Source organism: Squalius cephalus (assembly GCF_949319135.1).
Source record: "Squalius cephalus genome assembly, chromosome: 1".
Classification (NCBI taxonomy): Eukaryota; Metazoa; Chordata; class Actinopteri; order Cypriniformes; family Leuciscidae; genus Squalius; species Squalius cephalus.
In genome coordinates, this window is record NC_137122.1 from 48,925,412 (window position 1) to 48,951,428 (window position 26,017).

The window sequence follows — 26,017 nt, forward strand, 5'->3', positions numbered from 1 at the left end:
CAGGCTTGAAATATGGCCAAAAGAATGTGCCCAGTTCTTGTGAAATTCAATTCTATCTCTAAATCCTAAAGAAAACGTCTATGAAAAATGACACCCATGCTAATGTGATGCTGATTAAACAGTATGGGAATTTAAGAGTATTAGAAATTATATTGATGAAGGTGTTTCAGATTTGAAACTTAGTTTTTATTGTGTACATTCTCTCTTGTTTTTCTCTCGTCTGCAGTATTTCTGACTCTGATAAGAGGCTTCAGGCGCTGTGGGTGGTGTGTGACATGTTACCAAAGCCCAACAAAAACAATTTTAGGTCTGCTTGTCACTCCATCGAACTAACTTTTAGCATTGACCTTTAACAAACTATTATGATGGTAACATGCTAATCCATGTCTGTGAAGGTACCTGGTGAAGTTTCTTGCCAAGCTTGCTCTGGAAAGCGACGTCAACAAGATGACTGCGAGCAACATCTCCATCGTACTGGGCCCCAATTTGCTGTGGGCCAAAATGGAGGGGTGAGATTTGCACGCAATGCTTTCCCAAATTGCTTTGTTTATATACAATTGTTAGGATTAAATGACCTTTTTGATGCTTCTTGTGGAGCAGCTTGACATGTTACAGTTTTTTTTCTTCTCCTAGAAGCCTCTCTGAAATGGCAGCCACTACTTCCGTCCATGTCGTGTCAATAATAGAACTGATGATCAACCATTCAAGCTGGTTCTTTCCAGAAGGTAAGACTACCATTGGCTGTAGCTCTGCTCCATTTTCAAACTTTGTCTTAGACTATGGGGGCCTAGGAGTCAGAAAGGTTGAGAACTGCTAGAATTGTATGCAGTTATTGAACTGACTTCAGCTGATTTTTATTTAGAATTAAAATTTGATGAATGAAGTTTGTGTCAGTGGTTGTTAATTTCATGTTTATTATTGTGAAGCTGCTTTGAAGCAATCTGTATTGTATAAAGAGCTAAATAAATAAAGGTGAAGTGACTTGACTTGACTAGATATAGGCAGGCTCCTTACAAGACAACATCCTAACTGTGATGCAACCTCATAAGAAACGCACTTCAGACTTGACTAATGCTCACAGTTGTTTCCGATTTATGCTGCATTCCATTCCTGCCTTTTCCAGCTCGGAAATTTCAAACCAGGAATTTCCAGCTTCCTACTTGAAACCTAAAGTGACACTTAAAGTTGGATTCCCAACTTGGAAATGTTCTAACCCGACTGTAAATTATTATGTAAATTATCATATACCTGTAAAACATATTCAGCAAAGTAAAATTTTGCAGCAATGGTCTAATTGATCTCACATGCATGATCTAGCATGTGTCTAAACTATTGACTTGATGAGTTCATAAATATTACATTTAATTAGAACTATTTTATCAATACTTTTCAGAACTGAATATCGATAATCAACCGATGCTTCACCACTTCATTCTCTTCATCTTGGATATAATGAAGATAATGATTTTTGCTGAGATTATTATTATAGTATTCATTCATATTTTGAATCAACTTTTAGTTTTATACATTTACATTTATGCATTTAGCAGATGCTTTTATCCAAAGCAACTTACAAAAGATGAAGAAAATAACCAATATTTGTAATATACAATACCAGGTTTATCAGATAATTTTTAATTTGTTTTTTAAATATTTAATATATCTTTAGTTTTAGCAATTTCAGTACTTCAGCTTAAACTTACTTCATTACATTTCTAATTTCCATTCAAATTTTTAAGTTTAAGTTGTTCATCTAATATTTTATTTTATGTCTGCTTCATTATTTAAATGACCAAAAATGTTTTAGTTTGTAGTTCCAGTTAGCTATAACAACGCATTATCCATAAAACCTTCAAGCAATACTGCTTCAGATTGGGTCAAAACAAGGCAGCATATTTTCCCCGGCTAATTTTGGCCTAAAATGTCTAAAAATGTTGCCAAAATAGGCAGCTCACTAGGGTTTGGAACTGAGCTTGTCCTGTTTAAGAACTCCTTACTTTCACTCAGTCATGGCTGTTTATTCATAGCCTTTGCTCTTTTGCTCTTCAGATGTGGACTTCAACGTCTCAGGCATGTTTTCCATGCCTGGGTGCCCGGGTACCCCTGACTCCGAAGCCGGATCCATAGACAGGAGGCGCCCAGGCAGCCAGAGCTCGTTCGATTCTGACACTCCCCGCAAAGACAGGTACAAGTCTTACCCTCGCGTTTACAGACATGACTCCAGCTCCACAGTAGTGTCCGCGTCATATGTAGTGGCCAGTGAGTCCGTCACAGTCCAAGCAGAGCTGGGGGCTGTTTAGACCTGTTCATTTCAAATGACACATGCAACTTTTTCTGTGTTTTTTCCTCATTTTTTGGTTTTGCTTTGCTTTTCTTTTGTTTTTGTTTTTTTGTCAACCGTTGCTTATTTGTATGCTTTCTGAAATAAATGTATGCTCATAGCTATGTATAAACGCATTATTGATATATTTCATGATCATGAACTTGGTGCCAAAGTCAGAGAAAAAAAAAACTTTTTGATGTGGTTTCCAAAACACTAATTCAGCATCTGTCGGAATAAAAGGTTATTATTTGTATTGCAGTAATTCCAATTCTAGTTATCCAGTGAGCGTATGAGCAGAAAGTGTTCAGACCCGCTCTTATAAGCTTGGTATGTTCAGAATGAGTCAAACAGCTCCTGTCTTGTCCCGCAGGCGATCATGCCAAAATAATTCTGAGCTTGAAAATGTGAACGTTCTTGTGCTTCAGGTACTGGACAGTCCTTTCAGGGGAATGTCACAGCCTCTCTAAAAGAGATTTGACTGCTTCATTAATAAACTAAATTAATGTCAGTGTTATTTAAGTATTATTTATATACTAATATAGCACTTCATATTTTGAATTTAGCTTTTCTGTTTTACTTAGTTTAATTTTTAGTCATTTTGCTATGCACTACTTAGTTGAATTTTTAGTCAATTTGCTATGCGCTTTTGTCATTTTTATTGTTTTGTTTATTAAATTTCAGCGTTTTTTTTTTATTGTTCTAGTTAACAATAACAAAATTGATTAATGCTTCATTAATGAATGACTGCTTCATTTTTGCACTATGGTATAAATCTTAGCATGCAAAAAAAAAATTAAGCTAGGTTTTGAAATTAAATTTCGTGGAAAAATACTTAAATGTGTCAAAGTTTGTGTCATTTACTGACGTAAATATACCTTATTTATACAGTTTTTGGTAACACTTTACAATAAGCTTCATTAGTTAATGTATTTACTAACATGACCTAACAATGAGCAATACATTTTTTACAGTATTTATTAATCTTTGTTAATGTTAGTTAATAAAAATACAGCAGTTCATTGTTTTCTCATGTTAGTTCACAGTGCATTAACTAATGTTAACAAATACAACCTTTGAATTTAATGACGTATTAGTAAATGTTGAAATTATTATTAACTAAAATTAATAAATGCTGAAGAAGTATTGTTCATTCTTAGTTCATTTTAACTAATGAACCTTGTAAAGGATTACACTTACCCAGTTTTTTTATTTTATTTAAGGATACAACATTACATTGCATAGTGTGTATTGTACTATATATTGGCTAATTTTGCTCTGTCAACAAAAGTAGTTCCACATGAAGTCAACCATTGTGGGCAACACAAAGTAGTGGCGATCCTAAATGAATCCCCGTTTTTGAACGAATTGGTTGAGTGAATGATTCAAATGACCTAGTCATAAAGACTTGTTTTGTTCCTAAATGAATCCATGTTTTTTGAATAAATTGGTTGAGTGAATGATTCAAATGACCTACTCATAGTCCTACTTAAAACCTACTGACAAAACTATGCAACTTATATATGTATAATGAATTCATTTGATATATTTTTGAAAAAAGAATATGTTGAAAATGCGCTAAATTCTAAAAACAATTTAAAATCTCAACCATTCCCAATATCTCTCTCTGGTTGCTGTCCCAGTGGTCAGGTGGTGGTCCTGTCCTTCTCCTCCTTCCCTTCTGTGGAGACTAATACCCCACTGTCCCTCTCTAGTGTGAGTGTTTCATACTGTCTCCCCTCTTCCCTGTAGCCCTGCTAACAAACAGCCGGAAATCATCCCTCGTAAAGCTGGCACAATATATAAAAAGCAGCACTCCACGCCTAACTTCCAGCCCCCTCTCCCTCCCATTGACGCCGGGGGGGTTCCCGTGTTTGAGCCCTCCCCTCAGTCGCCCAGTGGCAGGGGTCTGGAGGCTGGGCAGGCGGGAGCTGTGGTGTCTCAGATGCAGCAGCCTTTAGTTCAGCAGAACCCTGCTGCGGAGAACAGGTAAGGATTGGTGCGACCGTAAAGTCCCTCTACCTCACCATGCCATCCGCTGCCAGATGTCAGGAGCCGCCCGCCAAAATCTGTGTGTTGTGTGCACATCGTTTTGTGCCGCTGACTTGATTATTGCTTCAAAACGCTGCTTTAAAAACAATCGAATTGCCATCAATTGGGTACAATCACAGAAGAAGGTTTGCAAACATTTCAAGATACCCGGGTTGGCAATAATCAAATGCCGTCATTTGTTTCTGTGTCATGCACATTGACTCTTTGTGAAATTCTCATGTTTCTTTATTTGAAACGCTTTTAAAAATCTGAAAATTATCACTGTTACAGCTATAAACTATTAGTCTGGCTATGACCAGATCAAGCTCAATCATTGAACATTGGTCTGGAGAGTCTGCTCTGTATTTTCTCCTGCACAAGAGGCGTGATCAACGGGCGTAGTTCAAATGACTCTGTACGCAATTGGATAGTCCTTCAACCAATCAGACCAACGATCCGGGTGACGTACTTTGCAGAGCGACGCGAAAACTCCAGGCAGGAAACGTGTAACCAAACGTGTTGATCAGCGGTTTGCAGAAGCAGCAATGGAATCGAGCGATTTTTGCAGGTTGTGCAAAAAAAAAAACATGAAAGTTAGTGGTATTTACACACACTCGAGAGATTTGTTTGCTAAAAAGAAGCCAGTGAGCATCGTCGAGAGGATAAAAGGAATTGGATTGGTTTAAACCCACCAATAGCGCTCTAGGTGGATAACCCAGTTTGTGATTGGTCCCTTCAAATTTGTAACGGAAGCAGGATAGATAAATGCACAGGTTTCCAACCTGAGCTGCAGGGCGAAATCAAATCGCCAGCAGATCAGGCTGGGTTTACCCAGTCTAATAAACTATCACACTTGTACCCTTGGTCAAGACATTTTACCCTGGATTTATCCTGACAGTGTCGTCGCGAAAATACACAAAGGCCCGGGACAAAATTTTTATGGGTAGCCCTCAGGCCCAAATAATAGGCTGTATGAAGGGTTTCTAAACTGGGATGAAGAGGTTACAAGTGGGGTCTGTTCCAAGAAAAATAGTGTTCAATTATTCAATTAAAAATGAAGTATTATATCATTTATTTTATTCAATCATTTTATTCTGCTTTCTAAAGACTGGTTGGAAATCATGTGATTAATCAGTTATTATTGGTGGTTATAATTTATTATTGTTTCCCCCCCAATATTTTATCCATAATACTTTTAAAAGAAGAGTTCCCCCAACCTATATTGATTTTCAAATTGGAAGGATTCAGACAAACGCCTCTCAAAATGCAAGTCAAGGATGATTCTTCAAACGATCATGCCGTCACAGTATTTCATCCTGGTCAGGGCAAAAATCCTTCTAGTCTTTCTCTCCATATCTTTTCTGTAGAATATTCTCTGTTGCTCGAGTTTGTGTGTCCTGCCTTGTCTTGCTCAATTGCTTATTCTTTCTATAGTGGAAAAGATGCACTGCATGCAGAAAAAAACACTTCTAATTATGCTAACAGTTTTTCCTTATGGCATCAGTATTAATTTTTCCGTGCAAGTCATTAACTCAACTTGGACCACTACATGTTAATTCCCTGCATGTTAACTGATCTGTAATGTAATCCCATGATATGAGTTCCCTGCTTTTCTTCCCTCCCCAGTAACATGACTCGAGAACCTGCGACCACACCTCCAGCCGTGAGGAACGGACCGGGAGGTTCGAGTGGGACACCCGCTCCGCTGAATTTGGGGACCCCTACCTCAGGTCCCAAGGGCCCCAGTCCGTTCATGGTGCGCAGAGGTGAGTCTTAATCGCCCTTATCCCAGATGGCAAACGTTTTGATCACGACGTGGCCTCCTTCAGCGCCGAGGTCATGTTGTGAGCGAAACATTTCCCGTTTCTCAGTAAAGCTGTGGCTTTTATCTCACATTTGCTTTTTTCATCTTAATAGTGTGTGGAAAGTAATTCAAATGAACTAAATTGCATGTTGTTATTGTTGACAAGATCTGTCATTTCTTTGTTTCAGGTACAAAGAAACAAGCTCCTGCACCTCCCAAACAGACCACGTCTGCCACACCTCAGAGCGTAAAGACGGCTCCTAACCAGCCCACGCCAGGCCAGCCCTCTGTCCCGAGCATCGCACCCCGTCGCAACAACCAGACCGCCATCCAGGCCCCCAGTCACCCTCCTCCTCAACCTCCTCCCCAGCCTTCTCCCCAGAGCACTGAAGAACCAGACCCGTCCCCTCCCAGAACCCCCACCCCACCCGGTACACCGCCCCACGACAGCTCCCAGACCACCCTCACTACCTACCCCTCCGGCTCCCTGCCGCGCCCCAGACCCACCCCTCGCACGCGCCCCAAACCCTCCGGCCCGCCACCACCCCAACCAACGAGCGACGGGGCCAATGGTGTCTGTGTTTCTGGATCCAAGATCATCTCGGGTAAGAATAGGCACTTTTATTTTTGGCACTATATCAAATATCTGCTTTTGGATCTGTATTATTATTACTATTACAAGGTTTATTATTGCTCATACTTGAAGTTAGTTGAACAAATGTATTAAAAGAATTCAACTTTGGAGTTTGATGGAAATGAATGAAAAAAAGCAACATTGTGACATTTTTCCACAGGCTGGCAAATAATAATACTAATTAATAATAATAATAATAAATAACAATGGAAATACTTAAAATTATTTTATAAATAATATTATATAATGTTTATAATTATAGTTAAGGATTTGAATGAATTATATTTCAATTTAGTGAAATATAAATATTTTTCAAAAATATTTAACTTAGTGTTTTATACATTTAATAAATATTTAATTTAGTGTTTTATATATTTTTATTCAGTTTTATTTATATTAAATATGACAAAAATGCTGTACATTGTATAGCTAATATAATTATAATAAATAATAAAATACATTTATGAATAAAAATAATAAATTATTGTATTTTTTATTTATAAAATGATTAATTTTATTTTATTTCTAGAAAATAAAAACACAGCATATGACCAAAATATTGTACATCATATAGCTAATATAATTATAATAAATAGTAATGAAAAAAAAAAAAAAAAAAATTATATATGTACCAGAGATAACTTTATCCTTTTCCTGAGGGCAAATGCACACGACTATAAAACAAAAAAAATTTCAACATGTCCGTGCAAGTGTTATGGGAATGTCAAGCGGTCAATGGATGCCGCTTACTCACTTTATGACATCTCAATCAGCTACAACTAAAGTGTGTATAAAACCACAGGTGTCCAGTGTCCGTACATAATGTCCCTCATTAAAAGCTCATTATTGGGCAGGAAGCCCAACGCTAGCCCCTGCCAAACAGCTGCCCTGAGGGTTTCCCTCCATTAGGATCGTTTCACATGACGAAAGAACTTTGTCTTCAGACGACAGTGTCCATGCCAGGTCATTATAGACGAGAGCTGCAGTTTTTAAACAACCCCAGATCCAGAGTTAACAAACTGTATTTTCACCAGTAGGTCTGTCAGGATGAATGGAGTACAGAGTGTTCAACAGTACATACAGCAGTGGTCTTTAATACAGGCCCAAACATCTTTGTTTTATGCGTTATATACTGTATAGTTGTGGCTAGTTTATATTTAATATTTACATTTAAATATGCAATGCAAAGGTTGCGGAATTATTTGAATGTTCCGTGTTAAATAGAAGTTAAACTCTATAGACAGCATCCATGGCATGTAGAAAATAATATAAAAAAATGAAATATAAAACATTGGTAAAACAAGCACGGTAATGCACTTAAAATGGAAGTTTCTAAAGTCAGTTATTAAAGATATTATAGATTCTGGTTCATTTCTGCTGCTTGAGGAATGTCAGAATGATTTTCTGTGATGATCAACAGAATGTCAGATGTTGTTGATTGAGCTTAACTTGTGCTGACCATTAAACATTCCTTTAATGTCATGTGATCGATTATTTTACATATGAATCTCAGATGATCTGTTCTTCTGTTCATCTTCCTGACACAGAACATTTCTGAAAATCAAACACAGTTGCATCCAAAGAAATCAAAGCAGGACAGGGAGAAAGAATCTCGAGTCTTAATTTAAAAGATGAGTTCTGTTCCTTTAAAACGGAATGTTCCGTGACAGTCAGTGATCATCATTCGTCATGCCTTCAGCTCCTTTGTGATGTTTAATTATCAATCTATTTCAGCTCATGGCTGAACACAAATCTTTCGTTTTTTGTGTTTAATAATATTTACTGAATCCTCTTTCAGTCACACACACATATCTCCTTATCTGGATTTCACATTTATCCCTTATAACAACAGATGTCATCATTGGCCTCTCTGTAGGATGCGTCGTGTGTAATAATCTTAGTCGTAAGTTTGGGTCAGTGAAACCACATGCTGCGATCGATGAACCGTTTCCAGTGGTTGTGGAAATATCAGCAGCTGCCCAGAGTCTTTCACAGTTTGGCGTGAGGTTCAGGATCTCCTGGTTTACTGCATTGCTTCTGCTGCCACGTTCACGGCGGACGCTTCAGTGACATTCCCACCAGCGTGAATCATGCATCAGCACTGTTTAAAGAAATCACCACTTCTAGTGTTTAATGACACACTTTCTGATGGTTCGTCGGCATCAGACCTTCATCCGAAAACGAAAAGTCAACATGAAGTCTGTTTACTTTCCTAATACACGTTCCTGGTCTTGATTAGCACGTTGCACTACAGGTCAAAAGTTTGGATTTTTGAAAGTTTTTGAAAGAAATCTCTTCTACTCACCAAGGCAAAATAGAGTAAAAACAGCAATATGGTGATATTACCATTTAAAATAACTGTTTTCTATATTAATATACTTTAAAAAAGTAATTTATTCCTGTGATGGTAAGGCTGTATTTTCAGCATTATTACTCCTTGGGTGTCACATGATCATTTAGAAGTCAGTCTAATATGATGATTTGATGCTTAAGAAACATATTATCAATGCTGAAAACAGTTGTGCTGCTTTAAGATTTTTTTTCTTTTAAAAATGTTATACTTTTATTCAGCAGGGATGCACCTAATTGCTCGAAAGTGACAGTAAAGACATTTATAATGTTACAAAATATTTAAATTTCAAACAAAGGCTGTTTATTGAACTTTCTCTTCATTAAAGAATCCTGTATCACGGTTTCCACAAAAATATGAAGCAGCACAACTGTTTTCTATGGAAGCACGTTTCTGCCACAGAATAAAACATTTTAAAAGATAATTTGTACTTTTTATCTCACAATGAGCAACTCTTGAGCATCAAATCATCATATTAGAATGATTTCTGAAGGATCATGTGACACTGAAGACTGGAGTAATGATGCTGAAAATACAGCTTTCAAAATATATTAAAATAGAAAATAGTTACTGTAAATTGTAATAATATTTCACAATATTGCTGTTATTACTGTATTGTAATGTGCATTCCGTGTCGGAATGTCTGTTTTCGCTTTGGTCTGTGTGATCCTCGACACCACGGGTTGCCAGTTGGTGGAAAACAGGGCATAAAAACAAACTGGGTCAGAGATTGCAGATTCCACCGGACCTATAAACTCTCGGCATCCATCTAAAAATCTCTATATACGGAGCGTATTAAACCGCGTATAAAACAACTCCTCAACTTGCCTGCCTTCCATTGTTCATTGTGCTCGGCGTGTCCTAAATCTGGCAACCCGCGTTGAATCTGAGGATATTGTGAATTTGCACTGCAGTACCCATTTCAGCCACTAGCTGGCAATATTACACACTGCACCTTTATTTATTCCAAACTTTTAAACTGTACAGTATATTTGCAACTTTACATAATCCACTTATTTTGACACATTACAGAAGTAAAATGAGTTGCAGACCCATTCATGTTGACTTTTAAAGGTCACTAGATTGTGATTGATTGTGTTTATGGAAGTTCACAGCCATCTGAATGATGATTGGCTTCACTTTGCTGGTGGTTGGTCATCATCAGTGATTGACTTTGAACATTGACGTTGTTGCACTGTTACAGATGTGTGATCTTCTGCCTGTGAGGTGTGGTTTGAGTGACAGGCGATGGTAAGAACTCTGGGCGTATCCGTCGATGTTTTCTGAGCTCAGTCTGTGTGTCTGAACGCTTTCTGCACAGCAGCAGCCGTCCCGGTGGCTGTTTAACCCGACTAACAGCAAGTTAATGCATGACAACCTGCCTAACCAGTGTGCCAGCACATGCTTTCTGCAACTAAACATGAACCTCGGCTGCTTCTGCAGGGTGAATGTTAACTGTGCCATAGATACTGTTATTTAACATTAGTGAAGTTTTTTTTGTTTGTTTGGGGTCAGTTTTATTTATTTTTCTGCTGAAAGAACTTTTATTAAAGTACAGGACATATTTAATTGATCAAAATTGACTCTTTGTAATGCAAGAATACAAAATATTTATACATTCTTTTGAACCTTGTATTGAAAAATGTATTGAATATTCAAATATATTAAATATAACTTTTCAACATTGATAATAAAAATAAATGTTTCTTGAGCAGCAAATCAGCATAGCAGAAGATTATGTGACACTGAAGACTGGAGTAATGATGCTGGAAATTCAGCTTTGATCACAGGAATAAATTACATTTTACTCTATATTCAAATAAAAATAGTTATTTTAGATAGTAATAATATTTAAGTTTCTACAGTTTTTTTGTTAAAATAAATGCAGCCTTGGCGAGCATGAGACGTAAAAATCTTACTGACCCCAAACTTGTGAACAATAGTGGATATTTGATCATATTTGGATATTAAAGGGATAGTTCACTTTGAAATTAAATGTTGGTATGTTCTAGCTTACCTCAAGGGCATCCAAGATGTGGGTGTCTTTGTTTCTGCAGTAGTTTCAATTTTGATATTTTTAGGTCAAACCGTTCTTGTCTGTCAGTCATATAATGCAGGTCTGTGGTCACTGTTTCAAAGAGCATGCACAGAGAAGTCCAAATTAAAACAATTCCCCATCGTAAGTACACATTGATGGCCTAAGACACGAAACGAGCGGTTTGTGTGAGAAAACGAACAGTATTTATATTGTTTTTACCTCTTATACACAGCCACGTCCAAGTGATCTGAGGGCGCGCGCGCATCCTGGTGTGTGATATAGATATACACACCAGATGCCGCCTTGTCTACGGCAGTTCATTGGAACGAATGTCTTTAAGGCGACATCTAGTGTATATATCTATGCACCCGTCTGCGCACACTTCACACACCAGGATGCGCGCGCGCCCTCAGATCACTTGGACGTGGTTGTGTACAAGAGGTAAAAACGATATAAATACTGTTCGTTTTCTCACACAAACCGCTCGTTTCGTGTCTTAGGCCATCAATGTGTACTTACGATGGGGAATTGTTTTAATTTGGACTTCTCTGTGCATGCTCTTTGAGACAGTGACCACAGACCTGCATTAAATGACTGACAGACAAGAACGTTTGACCTAAAAATATCAAAATTGAAACTACTGCGGAAACAAAGACACCTACATCTTGGATGCCCTTGAGGTAAGCTAAAACATACCAAAATTTTATTTCAAAGTGAACTATCCCTTTAAAGATGTATAACATTAGTATTGTAGTTGGTTAAATATAAATGGGCTGTATCACAACTAAAAACAATTTTCATAACGTTATCATTCAATAAAATAATATTAATATTGATGTTAGTGATATAACAAAATACATTCTAGTACTTCTTGTTCAATTATACATCCTTGGTTTCACAAATATTGCTTATTTTCCCTGAAGGGCAGGTTTTAGATGATAAAATACTTTCTTTTAAAAACTTAAACTATGCATTATGATTGCACAGATGGAGATGGAGAGGAGAGATCTTTTACGGGACCAGGGCTGGATCTTGTCCCGGAGCTTGAGGAGGATGAACCCATGGAAAAACTCTCAGAGGATGAACACCAATCAGAAAACACCGCCCTGTGAGGTGGGCGGAGTCAAGTCTTCACACAGCCAATCGAAAGCTATGTTCGTAATGGAATACTAGCATACTGCACCGTATATTCCTACCGTTTTTTAAAGATGTGAACGTATCCAACATGAGACAAAACATTGTCACATGACCTCTTTATATGCCGGTTACCTCATGAATAAATAGTTAAGCATTCTTCAAGTAAAACATGTCTTAACTTTTGGAAGCGTGATCAAATAATGAGTCATAACAGTTCTAGTCCAAACGACACTGGAAATGGAAGGTCAAGTTGATGCATTGCATTATGGGATACGGCACCCAGCACAGTGTGCATATATAGTAGGTCATCTGGGTATATTCTAAGCATACAGAAAGTATGCAAAGTATACATGCTACATACAGTAAAAGTAGTATAGTAGTATGCTATTCCGAACATAGCCACTTTAACCTTTAGCCCCTGCAGAAACAGTCCCACTTACACAAAATACATGAAACATAAACAGTCTAGAAGCTTCCTGGAGTCTCTCTGTCCCCACAATGCTGGCTCATTGTAACCGTAAGCCGGGAAGAAATCAGTACGCACATATTAACATTCTTCATTCACAAATGGCATACATCTGATTTGGGTTCAAATATCAAATATGAATGTCTTTGAGTTTTGTGTAACAAGCGACATATATGTGCAAATCACTGAGTTTGTGTGGCTGATCTTCCACACTTCACTTCATGTTTATGTTGGTTATCATGGTGAATGTCATTTATTCAAATTTATTTTAATTGTTCCTTTTCTCTTTTAATACTTGTGTTAAAAAAAAGAAATAGAAAATTTGGATTGAAATGAGGTTGACGCAATGAAAAATAATGATTAGACAGATACAATTCATTTGATACGTGTGATTTGTATTTTTAAGTATTTGTCCTGGGGTGCAATACTGACTGTATTATGGCATTATAGTCAGTTTTCTATTAGTTTATTTGTTTAAAAAAAATAGTAATTGTGTTTCACAAGGTTTATTTTTAGTGGAGGACACCAATATCAATTTATCAGATTCATCTATCAACAGTTTTTGATCCACTAAAATAAACCCTGCACATATTATTATGAAATAGTTCATTGTCAAAATGACCAAAGACGCTCTTTAAAAAGATCCTGTGTCAGAGCTTTAGGGGTTTGTTTCATCATGTTGTATGCAATGCACAAACAGCACTGACAACATTAATGTGAACGAGTGAATGAAAGGATTTATGGATCTGTCAAGCTCAGGAACCGTCAGCTAGAAAGCCAAAAGTCGTTCATTCCTTTATGCAATTTATTTCTGTGGTTATGTTCTCTTTAATGTGCTTTCTTAATTGTACATATTGATTTTGTTTTTCTTCTGTTTATCCCCCTTATGTATATCTGTGTGCACATTTCCTGCCTCTGAATTCTTGTTCTTCACATTCTTCAGTGCCTCAGATGAACAAATGTTGTAAAAATTCACTTTTTTCCAACACAAACTTTTTTTCTGATTATATATCTAATAAAATGCTTGATTACAGAAGCAAATTTGATCTCAAAAGTTGTTTTTTAAACACTGTTTAATTTACAGAAACATCAAGGGACAAAATAGTTTTCATATTAGTTAAAGCTAGGGTAGGCAATGTTTTTCATAAACACTTTTCGTTATACTGGTTGAAACTCTCTTCACATCCTGATAGCAATCAATAATAGAAGTGGTAGATTAATGTACATCCAATTATTGTGCTTTGAGACATGAGGTAATTTAACGGCGTCTCTTGTGATGCTTTGCTCTGACCAAGACAGCAACATAGTGTCGGCCCAGATCCGGGCCACATCTGGTACATGTGGATCCCAGGCGTACCGGATGTGGGCCGTATCTGGGCGACACTATGGCGTGGCTTTGGAGACGCTCTGAAGGGAGGGTGGGATCTCATGCTTTCAAAGCTAGCCTCTCAGAAATTGCCTACCCTACCTTTAAACTGTCATTTAATGTCTTTATCAAACAAGTAAAAACTGACTGATAAATAAATAAGCATACCGGTCAATTATTAATTACATACTCAGTGAAGATTTACTTTTACACCAGTCACACTAAACAATCCATGATAAAGGACAAGTGACTATGCCCAGTAGGCGATGAGAAACACAGCCAGTGACATACAGACGATGAGGTTGGCGTTTACCAGGTGTCTCATACAGGGATCTTCCTCGAGGGAACACATCGGAGTCTCTGGAGGAGGAGACATGGGCGTCCCTTCTTTCTGCTTCTCCATTCCACAGATCCAGAACAGAGCAGATTTGAGTTTAGAGGAACCCGCTTCACTGGACACAGACCTACAGGAGTCTGGGGAGAAACACGGCGCTCAGAATTAACATTTCTGAAGTGCATGAACATACATGATGTATTAAGTGCATTTTATATTGCCTGCCAAATGCATTTAGACACTTGCATTGCCCCATAAAATGGTCCAACGCCATTTGTTTGCAGAACCCACTTTTGTGATTTCTATGTAATGCAATGACGTTCAAATATTAAGTGTTATGTCAATGTTTTTTGGAGTTAAAAGAATGACAAAAAGTAAAAAAATTATGAGATCGAAAGTTAACTGAGACAAAAAGTTAAAATTATGACATCAAAGTCTAAATTATGAGATAAAGTTAAAATTATGACAAATTAGATTGTCGAAATTGACACAAATTACTCAAATTTATGACTTAGTATGTCATAATTGTAACTTATCTCATAATTATAACTTATATTATGATTTAACGAGATTATGTTCAGATATTAAGTGTGATGTCAATGTTTTTTGGTGTCGTATAAATTTTTCACATATCACTCGGATTTTTGTTATTTCCTCCCCTCATTTAAACACTTAAAAAATGATCAAATGACTTTGTCTCCCTCTTCTGGATAACTGGACTATTAAAGTCAAAGAGTTAAGCATAAAACTAAGAATAAATCAGGATAAACTTGACAATTTACAACACCTTGGCAAACCATTGCATGTATGTATTATGTATCCTAAAGCATACTGAGACTTATCTGTCCCTGTTTAATTAAAATCACAAAATAATGCATGTGAACTGGAAAAAGTACCTTCTTTCATTTGATATGCATCATCATTTTCCATGTCTTTTGTGTTCTGTGTGGCGCCTTCGATCGTGTAGAGATCTGAAGCCACAACCTCTTCGCTTTCTTTCACAGGATCAAAGCGCGTGTACCACGTCAAACGACTGATCTGCAAAATAACAAACCCTTTTTACCGGACGTGTGTGTGTCCTCAAGGTTTATGAAAAGACATTTCTGAGTACAAAGTTTTTTTTTTGTGAAATTGCAAACTGTGTGTGTGTGTGTGTTTACCTGCTCTGGTTTGGGCTTCTCTGTAGCCAGACTAACACACACCACCACGCTGAGTGTGAGGAGAGTGAGAATGATGGAGAAGTACAGGAAGTGAATATATTTGATGATGTCAGGCCTGGTGTCGCTCTCATAGCACTGCGGTGTAGGATAGACGAAATCCAGGATCATCCTTATACAGCCCACCAACATGCCCACTATCAGACCCCAGAATGCACCCTACACCAACGTCACAGGAGAAAAGAAATCAGTTAATGTGTTTATTATTTATTGATAATATATAGTAATAAAATACCTCAGAAACTAATTAGGAATGCACTGTATATAAAGTGCTATATGAGTGTGTGTGACCTTCTAAAGTTCATATACTAGACAGAAGAGTACAATATGGAGGTTAAAAGGTCAATAATAACATAAGTAGAAATTATGAGACACTAAGTGAAAATTCTGAGATAAAAATTTGACATTATGACATGCTGTCATAATTATACAATAATAACATAAGTAGAAATTATGAGACACTAAGTGAAAATTCTGAGATAAAAATTTGACATTATGACATGCTGTCATAATTATAGGATAAAAAGTCATAATTATGAGATAAGTTGACATGACAAATAAAGTAGAAATTCTGAGATAAAGAGTCTAAATTGTGACAATGTTGTAATTATGAGATAAGTTAATCATGAGATAAAAATTGACAACATGCTGTCATAATTATAAGATAAAAGCAGAAATTACGAGATGTAGAGTCTAAATTGTGACAGTCATAATTATGGGATTAAAAAGTCGACATTGTGACAATGTTGTAATTATGAGACAATTTAATTATGAGATAAAAGGTTAATGACTTGCTGTCATAATTATAAGATAAAAGCAGAAATTATGAAATAAAGAGTCTAAATTTTGTCATAATTATTAGATATACCGCCGGTTTAACAGACAAGGCTTAAGCTAGTTCCAGACTAAAATGCATGTTTGAGCTGTTTTAACTGAAAGAGACTTGCACTGACAAATCTTAAAATATATCACTACCATTGTTTTGTCTCAAGATTCACAGCAGTTTTATGTTGTTGTTTTTTTCAAAAGGTACTTTTGTCCTATTTGAACTAAGGCCTAGTCCTGGCTTAATCTAAACCCTGTCTGTGAAACCAGGCCAAAAAAGCCATAATTATGACAGTCGATTATGAGATGATGAAAATGAAAATTGAAATTATGAGACAAGTCAATTAAAAAAATGAATGTTAGACTTTTTATCATTTCGCTTTTATAATTATGATTTAGTATGTCATAATTTTAACCATAATAATAACCCTTTAACTATATTTATGATTTTCCAAAGCATTTTTTTTTTTTTTTTGTGGCAGAAATGGGCTTCCATATTACACATTACATAGTATAAGTTCATAGTGTATAGTAGGTCATTTGAGACACAACTACCATCTATATTAGTGAGTCATTATATATTCATTCACTCAACCGACTGTTCAAACATTGATTAATTCAGGAACAACACTTCTGCTGTAGCTTCGCTTTTGAACTATTTTTGTTGGTGGAGCAAAAATAGACAAAGCAAACGGCAAAATATCTTTCATACCTCACACTATCAATCGTGTTGTTGGTCTTGATATCCACTGTGATTAATATGGCAAAATCTCAGCCAACAGTGGCAACATTAAAAAGGAAGAAAAGAAAGAAAAAACTCTCAATGCTTGATCGGTTTTGTACATGGTTTTGTACCTTCTCATTGGTCCGTTTCCAGAAGCATCCCGCAAGGAAGACGACCGTTATGGGGGGCTGCAAGTACATACTGATGGATTGGATGTAGATGAAGAGCTGCCCACCCTGACTGGCCTGAACTAGAGGAATCCACAGCACTGACACCACCACTAACACCAACACAAACACTCTTTGACATGGAAACACACACACATACACAGCACTTGAAACTGCTGACTTTACCAGAGAGCTAAATGTATTAAGTATTTGTAGAATGACAATACTAGATTAACTTGCCAAAAGCAAAAGCTCGACCAAAAGAGAATTTTACAGGTTAACAGCTTCTAACTATCCAGTGGGCCACCAACATTATAAGACGTTAATATTTGGTTTAATTTAAGTTCTGTTCAATATCAATTTGACAAAAAATACCGACACAGCTGACATTGGTTTTAAATTGTGTTATTAACTCTTTTCCCGCCATTGACAGAAACTTCCGGCTTTCCGTGTTTTCACTGTTATATGGTAGGGGGCGCTATTACGCATCTTCTGAAAGAGTACAGAATCAGAATCTCCTGATAAAAACACAATATGTAAGCAGATACATATGTAAAATAACGCGATCATTAACATTAAACAGCATATAAATCAAAACAACCTAGTGCTACTGAATGAAATGTTATTGTCGACCCAGGACTAGGTACTGTGAAGATTTGGGGGTGTTGATGGACTCGATCTACTCCATCTATGTTTTGATCATCGTTGTGAATCCGATCCAGACGTAGTCTTTGACAAAAATGCAATTTCTCAACTTTTTGCTCAAAATGTTGCTTTTTTTTATGAAACCTACCCACATTTAAGTGTTGATAAAAAAGAATGCATTAAGCTAGAATAAAATGTTTTTTTGTTTGTATGTTTAAAAGCAAAGGCACTATTGTTTTCATATATTGCATGGTCAGATATTCATACAGCAAAATATTCTGGGGGCCATGTAACTTGTGAAGATGATCAAAAAATGCTGGCGGTGGCTGGCAAGTTTTTAAAAAAAATGCTGGCAGGGAAAGAGTTAAGGAACTAAAATTCAACGACTGTCAAACACAGACAGTCATGAGGTATGTTAATCAAAACCAAACGTCTGCTAAATATCATAATGTTAACGGTCCACACAACATTAAATTATAATATCAGTAGATGCTGATATTTCATTGGCGTCAAGCCAACGTTGGGTTTGGGCATCTACACAATTTTCATTTCCAAACAAAATTCAACATTTGTCCAATGTTGGAGGTAGACGTCAAGCCAACGTTGGGTTTTGGCATCAACCCAATTTTCAATTTCAACCAAATTTTATTGAATGTTGGAGTCTTTCTGACGGCCAATTACTTTTAAATACAAATAGGCTCTTTACAGGTTGAAGAAATTTATGAATTTGCCTTTAAACTCTAATGTGTGTATAACAGCTTGTTGATGTCACACCTCCCCACAATCATGAGCTCCCACTCGGAGGCAGTGCGGCGGATGTTTCTCCACAGGTCCATGGTGAAAATGGTGCTGGAACTGTTGAATATGGAGGTCAAAGAGGACATGAGAGCAGCCAACATCACAGCCATCATTAAACCCCTCAAACCTGGACAAACACACAAGAAAAAAATAGTTAGCTCAGCCAGCAGATCTAGAAACTGAAAAACAACCAACATACATAAACAAATCAAAGAATCTCAGTGATACCTGCGGGAAGGAGCTCCATCACCAGTTTGGCATAAGCAATATCCGAGCAGCCCACAGGATTCCCACAAACCTGTTTACACACATCTGGGTCTCCACAGCCCACCTCGTCTATAGTTCTCATACGCGCACACACACACGTTAATATGCATTTCAATACAACAAACTGTACATTTAGAGGCCTTAAACTTTGGTGTTTGTTTCAGTGGTGCACCTGGGTAAAGTATCCTGCTGATCATGCCTGGAATCACCATCATGAAGAAGGGCAGAACTTTGAGGTAAGCGGCGAGCAGAGATCCTCCTTTAGCATGCAGAATGTTCTTGGAAGCAAGCGAACGCTGCACTATCACCTGCACACAGGAGCAACAACAAAATATAATCAACAATCTAAATATAAGCAATAATCAACAGCAGCAGCAGCAGCAATCTACAACAACAGCAATAATCAACAGCAGCGCCAGCAACAATAATCTACAACAGCAGCAATAATCATCAACAGCAGCAATAATCTACAACAGCAGCAATAATCATCAACAGCAGCAATAATCATCAACAGCAGCAATAATCTACAACAGCAGCAATAATCATCAGCAGCAATAATCATCAACAGCAGCAATAATCAGCAGCAGCAATAATCATCAACAGCAGCAATAATCTACAACAGCAGCAATAATCATCAACAGCAGCAATAATCATCAACAGCAGCAATAATCTACAACAGCAGCAATAATCATCAGCAGCAGCAATAATCTACAACAGCAGCAATAATCATCAGCAGCAATAATCATCAACAGCAGCAATAATCTACAACAGCAGCAATAATCATCAACAGCAGCAATAATCATCAACAGCAGCAATAATCATCATCAGCAATAATCATCATCAGCAGCAATAATCATCAACAGCAGCAATAATCATCAACAGCAGCAATAATCATCATCAGCAGCAATAATCATCAACAGCAGCAATAATCATCATCAGCAATAATCATCATCAGCAGCAATAATCATCATCAGCAATAATCATCATCAGCAGCAATAATCATCAACAGCAGCAATAATCATCAACAGCAGCAATAATCATCAACAGCAGCAATAATCATCATCAGCAGCAATAATCATCAACAGCAGCAATAATCATCAACAGCAGCAATAATCATCATCAGCAATAATCATCAACAGCAGCAATAATCATCATCAGCAATAATCATCATCAGCAGCAATAATCATCAACAGCAGCAATAATCATCAACAGCAGCAATAATCATCAACAGCAGCAATAATCATCAACAGCAGCAATAATCATCAGCAGCAGCAATAATCTACAACAGCAGCAATAATCATCAGCAGCAATAATCATCAACAGCAGCAATAATCTACAACAGCAGCAATAATCATCAACAGCAGCAATAGCCTAATCATCAACAGCAGCAATAATCTACAACAGCAGCAATAATCATCATCAGCAATAATCATCATCAGCAGCAATAATCATCAACAGCAGCAATAATCATCATCAGCAATAATCATCATCAGCAGCAATAATCATCAACAGCAGCAATAATCATCATCAGCAATAATCATCATCAGCAGCAATAATCATCAGCAGCAATAATCATCAGCAATAATCATCATCAGCAATAATCATCAACAGCAACAATAATCATCAACAGCAGCAATAATCTACAACAGCAATAGTCAGCAGCAACAAAAATCATCAACAGCAGCAATAATCATCAACAGCAGCAATAATCAGCAGCAGCAATAATCTACAACAGCAATAATCAGCAGCAACAAAAATCATCAACAGCAACAATAATCATCAACAGCAGCAATAATCTACAACAGCAGCAATAATCAGCAGCAGCAATAATCTACAACAGCAGCAATAATCAACCACAGCAGCAATAATCATCAACAGCAGCAATAATCATCAACAGCAGCAATAATCAACAGCAGCAATAATCATCAACAGCAGCAATAATCAGCAGCAGCAATAATCTACAACAGCAATAATCAGCAGCAACAAAAATCATCAACAGCAGCAATAATCATCAACAGCAGCAATAATCAGCAGCAGCAATAATCTACAACAGCAATAATCAACAGCAGCAATAATCTACAACAGCAGCAACAATCATCAACAGCAGCAATAATCAGCAGCAGCAATAATCTACAACAGCAATAATCAACAGCAGCAGCAGAGTTGTCATGATAAAAATATTATGTTATGTTATGTTATGAAGGTATGTTCTAAACTAGTTTAGAACTAGTCTAGAACGACCCCTGTGAAAAAGAAGTATGCTTTAGCTGCATTTAAGAGTAATGTGCACATTCAATATGATTAAGTGCACTATATTTTCACAAGAGTAGCTAGACAGAAAGAACTAGAACTTCTAGACAGATCAAGAACTTCAGTCTAACAATCTAGAACTTCAACTCTAGCTGGATCTAGACCTTTACAAGTAAGAACTTAGAGATAGATCAATATAAATATATAGAAGCCATCATACCCATCATGGGTAATGTGTCTTAAATAAGTTCAATCAACACTGCTGGTCGCTCACCTGGTCAGAACACCAGTACCACATGGAGGGCATGGACATGCCCAGGATTACTCCCGGCCACGGCAGGTCAGAGGTCACAGGGTGACGGAATATGTGAAAGGCATCATCACGAGGGATTCCGCAGGTGGTGTTGGGCACTCGGATGGAGGGAATAGCTTGAGGATACTTGTCCAGGACAGCCTGAAATCCCCCAACCTCTACAAAACCTGACATCAAAAAAAATTTATACAAAAAAAGAGTATATTATTATTGCATAGAAGCTTCAGAATTTCCGTGAACATCATTGTTGTAGTCACTCACTGAAGCCCATGAGGATCAAGGCTCCAACCACCATGATGACAGTCTGAACCGCATCGGTGTAGATCACTGCTGCCAGACCACCTGTGAACAATCAGTCCAGATATGGTTTAGATAGAAGATTACAAGACTTCCTCATTTCTAGGATTAAAGGGCCGTTCACTACAAGATAGATAACCAGAACTAGTGATGGCCACTTTCAAGACACTGCTTCGTGAACCTTCGAAACGTTTAGGACCAGTGATTCAGAGCATGATTCAAACTGCCAAAGCCACATGATTTCAGTATATGAGGCTTTGTTTAGTCGTAACTATTTCGAAACCTTTTGAGATGTAGCTAGATAGACAGAACTAGAACATCATTCTATGTAGTAAGAACTTGAACTCTAGGTATATATAGACCTTCTAAAGCGAGAAGTTAGAGATAGATCTAAAACTTAAACCTACTTAGGCAGACCTATAATTTCTTACTGGATGGATTGATATAGATACTAGAACATCAATATAGATAGATAGTCCATATACAGTAATATAGATAGGAGGATAGTTTTGAAATGTCGATCTCTGTGGACCCATGAACCAGTGTTTATAGTTTTTAGACATTTAATGACACATTTGTATAATAAAAAAGAAAAGTTTTGATTTACCAAACCCTCCATAAACCAAACCAAACAAGTCCTACAATTGAATAAAATAGCATATTATACACTACAGACACTTCATATTCCATGGTATAAGACGATTTGAGACTACACTTTCAATAAAACATTTGCAATTGGTTTGTAAAAGGTGTTTTTATGGATGTTTGGGCTGAGTTCTCATCGCAATGCATTGATACGTTTCTGGGTTTCCCAAAGTAAACTATGGTTGCAAATTCCTCGTTACCAACACAATTCAACAGAACTTGCGACCATATTTGACTGCATCACCAGCGTGTGACATTTCGAGCTCTTCGAAACAGTAAATCAGTTTGAGAAGAAACTGGTTCAACATTTGAAGTTTCGAAAAGCTTCGTTTCTCCTATCACTAACTATAAATAATCATTCTAATTCCATTAGAATAGAGATATCCAAACCATATCGATAACTGCATGAGGGAACGATATCGTTGGCATCACTTTCAGAACCGATGAGCGATAAATCTGACAGCCAATCAGAATCCAACTAATTTAAAGAGATTAAAATGGATAGTTCACCCAAAAACGAAAATCATCCCATAATTTACTCACCCTCAAGCCATCCTAGGTGTATATGACTTCTTTTGAAGCCCAAAAAGCACATCCATCCATCATAAAAGTAATCCATACGGCTTCAGGGGGTTAATAAAGCCCCTGAAGCCGTATGGTTAGCCGTAAAAGTTAATAAAGAAGTGAAACGATGCGTTTGTATCATAAAAATATCCATATTTATAATTTTATAAACTATAATCACTGGCTTCCGGCAACGGCCGTACGCGAGTCGAGTTCTGGCGGAAGAGTGACCTCTGACCTTTCAGAAGGCCTTTAATAACACCCTTTAAAGCGGCAGATGGCGTCTTTATGTCGTCGTGCTTTGGTGTGGACGCTAACCCGGTTATGGTTCTTGGTGTGAACAGCCTTCAAGAGTAACAAAATATCTGACCTGCGATGGTGTACAGAGCCGTAATGCCGAGAAGCAGAACCACAGCGAGGTAGATGTTCCACTGCAGAGCCTGCTGGATGAACACAGCTCCTGCATACATGTCCACCTGCACACAGACACTCATTCAAAGCTGAACTATTCAAAGCTGATTACCAAGTCAGAGTCAAGTTTATTTATCATACTTACTGATATTTTGGTGAAGATGTAGATGAATAGATATAAAACACAAAGAAATAACTGTATTCTTATGCCACCAAATCTTTTCTGTAAATACTCAGGCATTGTTGTGACCTGAAAAGAAATGGAAAATAATCCTAATTTACATCATTTGTATTTAATTCACACTAATTGCAAAAACAACTAGATAAAGACAGTTGCATATGTGTGTGTGTGTGTGTGTATACACTTCAGTCCAAAAGTTTGGGGGTCAGTAAATACAACGTTTAAAGACATAATTCAGTACGGATGCATTAAATTGGTCAAAAGTGTCAATAAAGCCATTAACAATTAATGTTACAAAAGATTACTGTTTTAAATAACTTTCTTTTCATCAAAGAATCATCATAGTTTCCACAAAAAATATGAAGCGGCACAGCTGTTTTTAACATTGATAATGATCTTAAGCATCAACTCATCATAAAAGAATGATTTCTGAAGGATCCTGTGACACTGAAGACTGGAGTAATGATGATGAAAATTAAGCTTTGATCACAGGAATATATTACATTTTAAAATGTATTCAAATAGAAAAAAGTTATTTTAATAATATTTCACAATATTACTGTTTTTACGTTATTTTTGATCAAATAAATGTAGCCTTGGTGAGCAGAAGAGACTTCTTCAAAAACATGAAAAAACTGTACCGACCCCAAACGTTTTATGGTTTTAAATTGAAAAAACATCCAATCTGTTGCTTGAGATCTGTTACAGGGACTCTAAATGTATGTAATACTGTTTCAAATCTGTTGTTTTCTCCATAGACAGTAAAAAGATTTATTGTTTTCTCACCCTTGATGCAATATAGATGGGTAAAAACAGCCAGCCCAAGAGCAGCACCATCAGCATGCCCTGCAAATGAACATGAGACATTCACTTTTTCCAACCTTTGCCTTTCTCCATAATGCACTCTATAATGTGGTATATTCAGCAAATCAATGTACTCTCTATCTCTTAAATTGTATATTGTGTGCTCACGTTCCATTCATAAGCAGTGGCACCGATACCAGCCGCCGCCCCAGAGCCTGCGAGCCCAATGAAGTGCCCACTGCCCACATTACTGGCAAACAGAGAGGCGCCCACCTGCACATGATAGAAGATGGAAAAGATGTGAGCTGGAAATTACATTTGATCTGTGAGGGGCCGTTTACACCACAACTAAACAGAAAACTTTTTACAAAGTGACATCGCCAACTACTGGCCTGGAATGTATAATACAGCCGTTTCAAAAAAAGCGAAGAACATTTTCCCAATTTTTTTGTACATTGTGGTCGTGTAAACGATCCCCTACAGGCTCAAATTCGATTTCAATACTAGATTTATTTTCATCTAACAAAAAAGTATTTTATAACATGAATCTCTCCAGATTCATGCCTAATTTACACCAAAATAATGTTCCTAAAAATAGGCTTAATTTTTAATGCAAAATGTAATTGCTTGTTATTTTGTTTGTTTGTTGATGTTACTTTTGGAGACACCATCACTTTTCTACTCACCGGCCACCAAGTCATGGTTTTTCCGGCAAGAAAATATCCATCCACTGTGCTCCTCTTTGTCTTCCACATGGACTGTTGGGTGAGCAAAGGTTATAAATATGCCATATACAAGATGGTAAGCCATAAATGTGATAAGTAACACATTTACTGGAGTAACATTTTGTCACTGTGAAATGATATAGTAGTGCATTTTGTCGTTTTAGTAAACTTACCCACAAGCCCACAGCCAGAACCAAGAGGAAGTAGATAACAAGCACCACTATATCTGTGGTGGCCAGGGTGGTCGGCGGAGATGTGACCTCAGCGGTGGGGGAAGGGGACACATTGGGATGCTCGGTGGCAGCCATGAGGTCAAAGGTCAAGGAGTTTCTCAGGTGTGTCACTTTTAAACAACAGATAGCGGATCATCTCCCTCACATCAATGGAATGATATCCAGACGTGACTTTATGTCTTAACTGATTATACATTATCTAGCCTGTATTCGCATGTTAATGCTTTTTCTGTCGTTTAATAAGATACCAGGTATGTTACAACAGAGGAATGTCAAATGTTTTTTTCTACAGAATATAAAAGTTAACTTATAAGAAAGGACCACAGGGCAAATATTTCATAAAACTCATTTCATAAAGCACAAATAGAGACAGCATTATACTGCAGCAGAACTCACATTTTCTGATTTCACTTCAGATCCAAATTTGATAAAGAACCCATACAAAAGACCATGTTTTTTAATGTTTTAACA

The 26,017-nt window shown here is 37.1% G+C and overlaps 2 protein-coding genes across 5 annotated transcripts in view; one reads left to right on the forward strand and one right to left on the reverse strand.

Moving 5' to 3' along the window:
• arhgap17b (Rho GTPase activating protein 17b) overlaps window positions 1–12,585 on the forward strand; it is a 31,997-nt gene extending 19,412 nt beyond the window's left edge. The window contains exons 13-21 of one of the 4 annotated variants that reach the window (XM_079865571.1): window positions 227–307; window positions 396–509; window positions 634–725; window positions 2,050–2,185; window positions 4,073–4,309; window positions 5,978–6,117; window positions 6,344–6,760; window positions 10,344–10,390; window positions 12,165–12,585. In XM_079865571.1, the coding sequence (XP_079721697.1) occupies window positions 227–307; window positions 396–509; window positions 634–725; window positions 2,050–2,185; window positions 4,073–4,309; window positions 5,978–6,117; window positions 6,344–6,760; window positions 10,344–10,351 (1,225 nt within the window). In that variant the 3' untranslated portion in view covers window positions 10,352–10,390; window positions 12,165–12,585. The remainder of the gene's footprint in view (window positions 1–226; window positions 308–395; window positions 510–633; window positions 726–2,049; window positions 2,186–4,072; window positions 4,310–5,977; window positions 6,118–6,343; window positions 6,761–10,343; window positions 10,391–12,164) is intronic. The other 3 variants (XM_079865570.1, XM_079865573.1, XM_079865572.1) reach the window with 3 other exon arrangements.
• A 1,785-nt stretch (window positions 12,586–14,370) lies between these two features.
• On the reverse strand, window positions 14,371–25,306 carry slc5a11 (solute carrier family 5 member 11). The gene is made up of 14 exons (XM_079865611.1): window positions 25,275–25,306; window positions 24,757–24,861; window positions 24,571–24,630; window positions 23,749–23,853; window positions 23,563–23,668; window positions 21,948–22,028; window positions 21,648–21,853; window positions 19,296–19,431; window positions 19,085–19,192; window positions 18,833–18,983; window positions 17,378–17,546; window positions 15,641–15,856; window positions 15,377–15,518; window positions 14,371–14,620 (listed from the first exon to the last, which is right to left on the reverse strand). The coding sequence occupies exons 1-14, from the start codon at window positions 25,287–25,289 to the stop codon at window positions 14,397–14,399; spliced, it is 1,824 nt and encodes a 607-aa protein (XP_079721737.1). The 5' UTR covers window positions 25,290–25,306; the 3' UTR covers window positions 14,371–14,396.
• Window positions 25,307–26,017: the final 711 nt, after the last annotated feature.

Coding starts and splice junctions, on each gene's coding strand:
- slc5a11 (XM_079865611.1), bottom strand. Junction 23,669..23,748: donor ACATCTTCACCAAAATATCA/GTAAGTATGATA, acceptor GTCTGTGTGCAG/GTGGACATGTATGCAGGAGC. Junction 18,984..19,084: donor GATGGAGCTCCTTCCCGCAG/GTATCACTGAGA, acceptor GTGTTTGTCCAG/GTTTGAGGGGTTTAATGATG.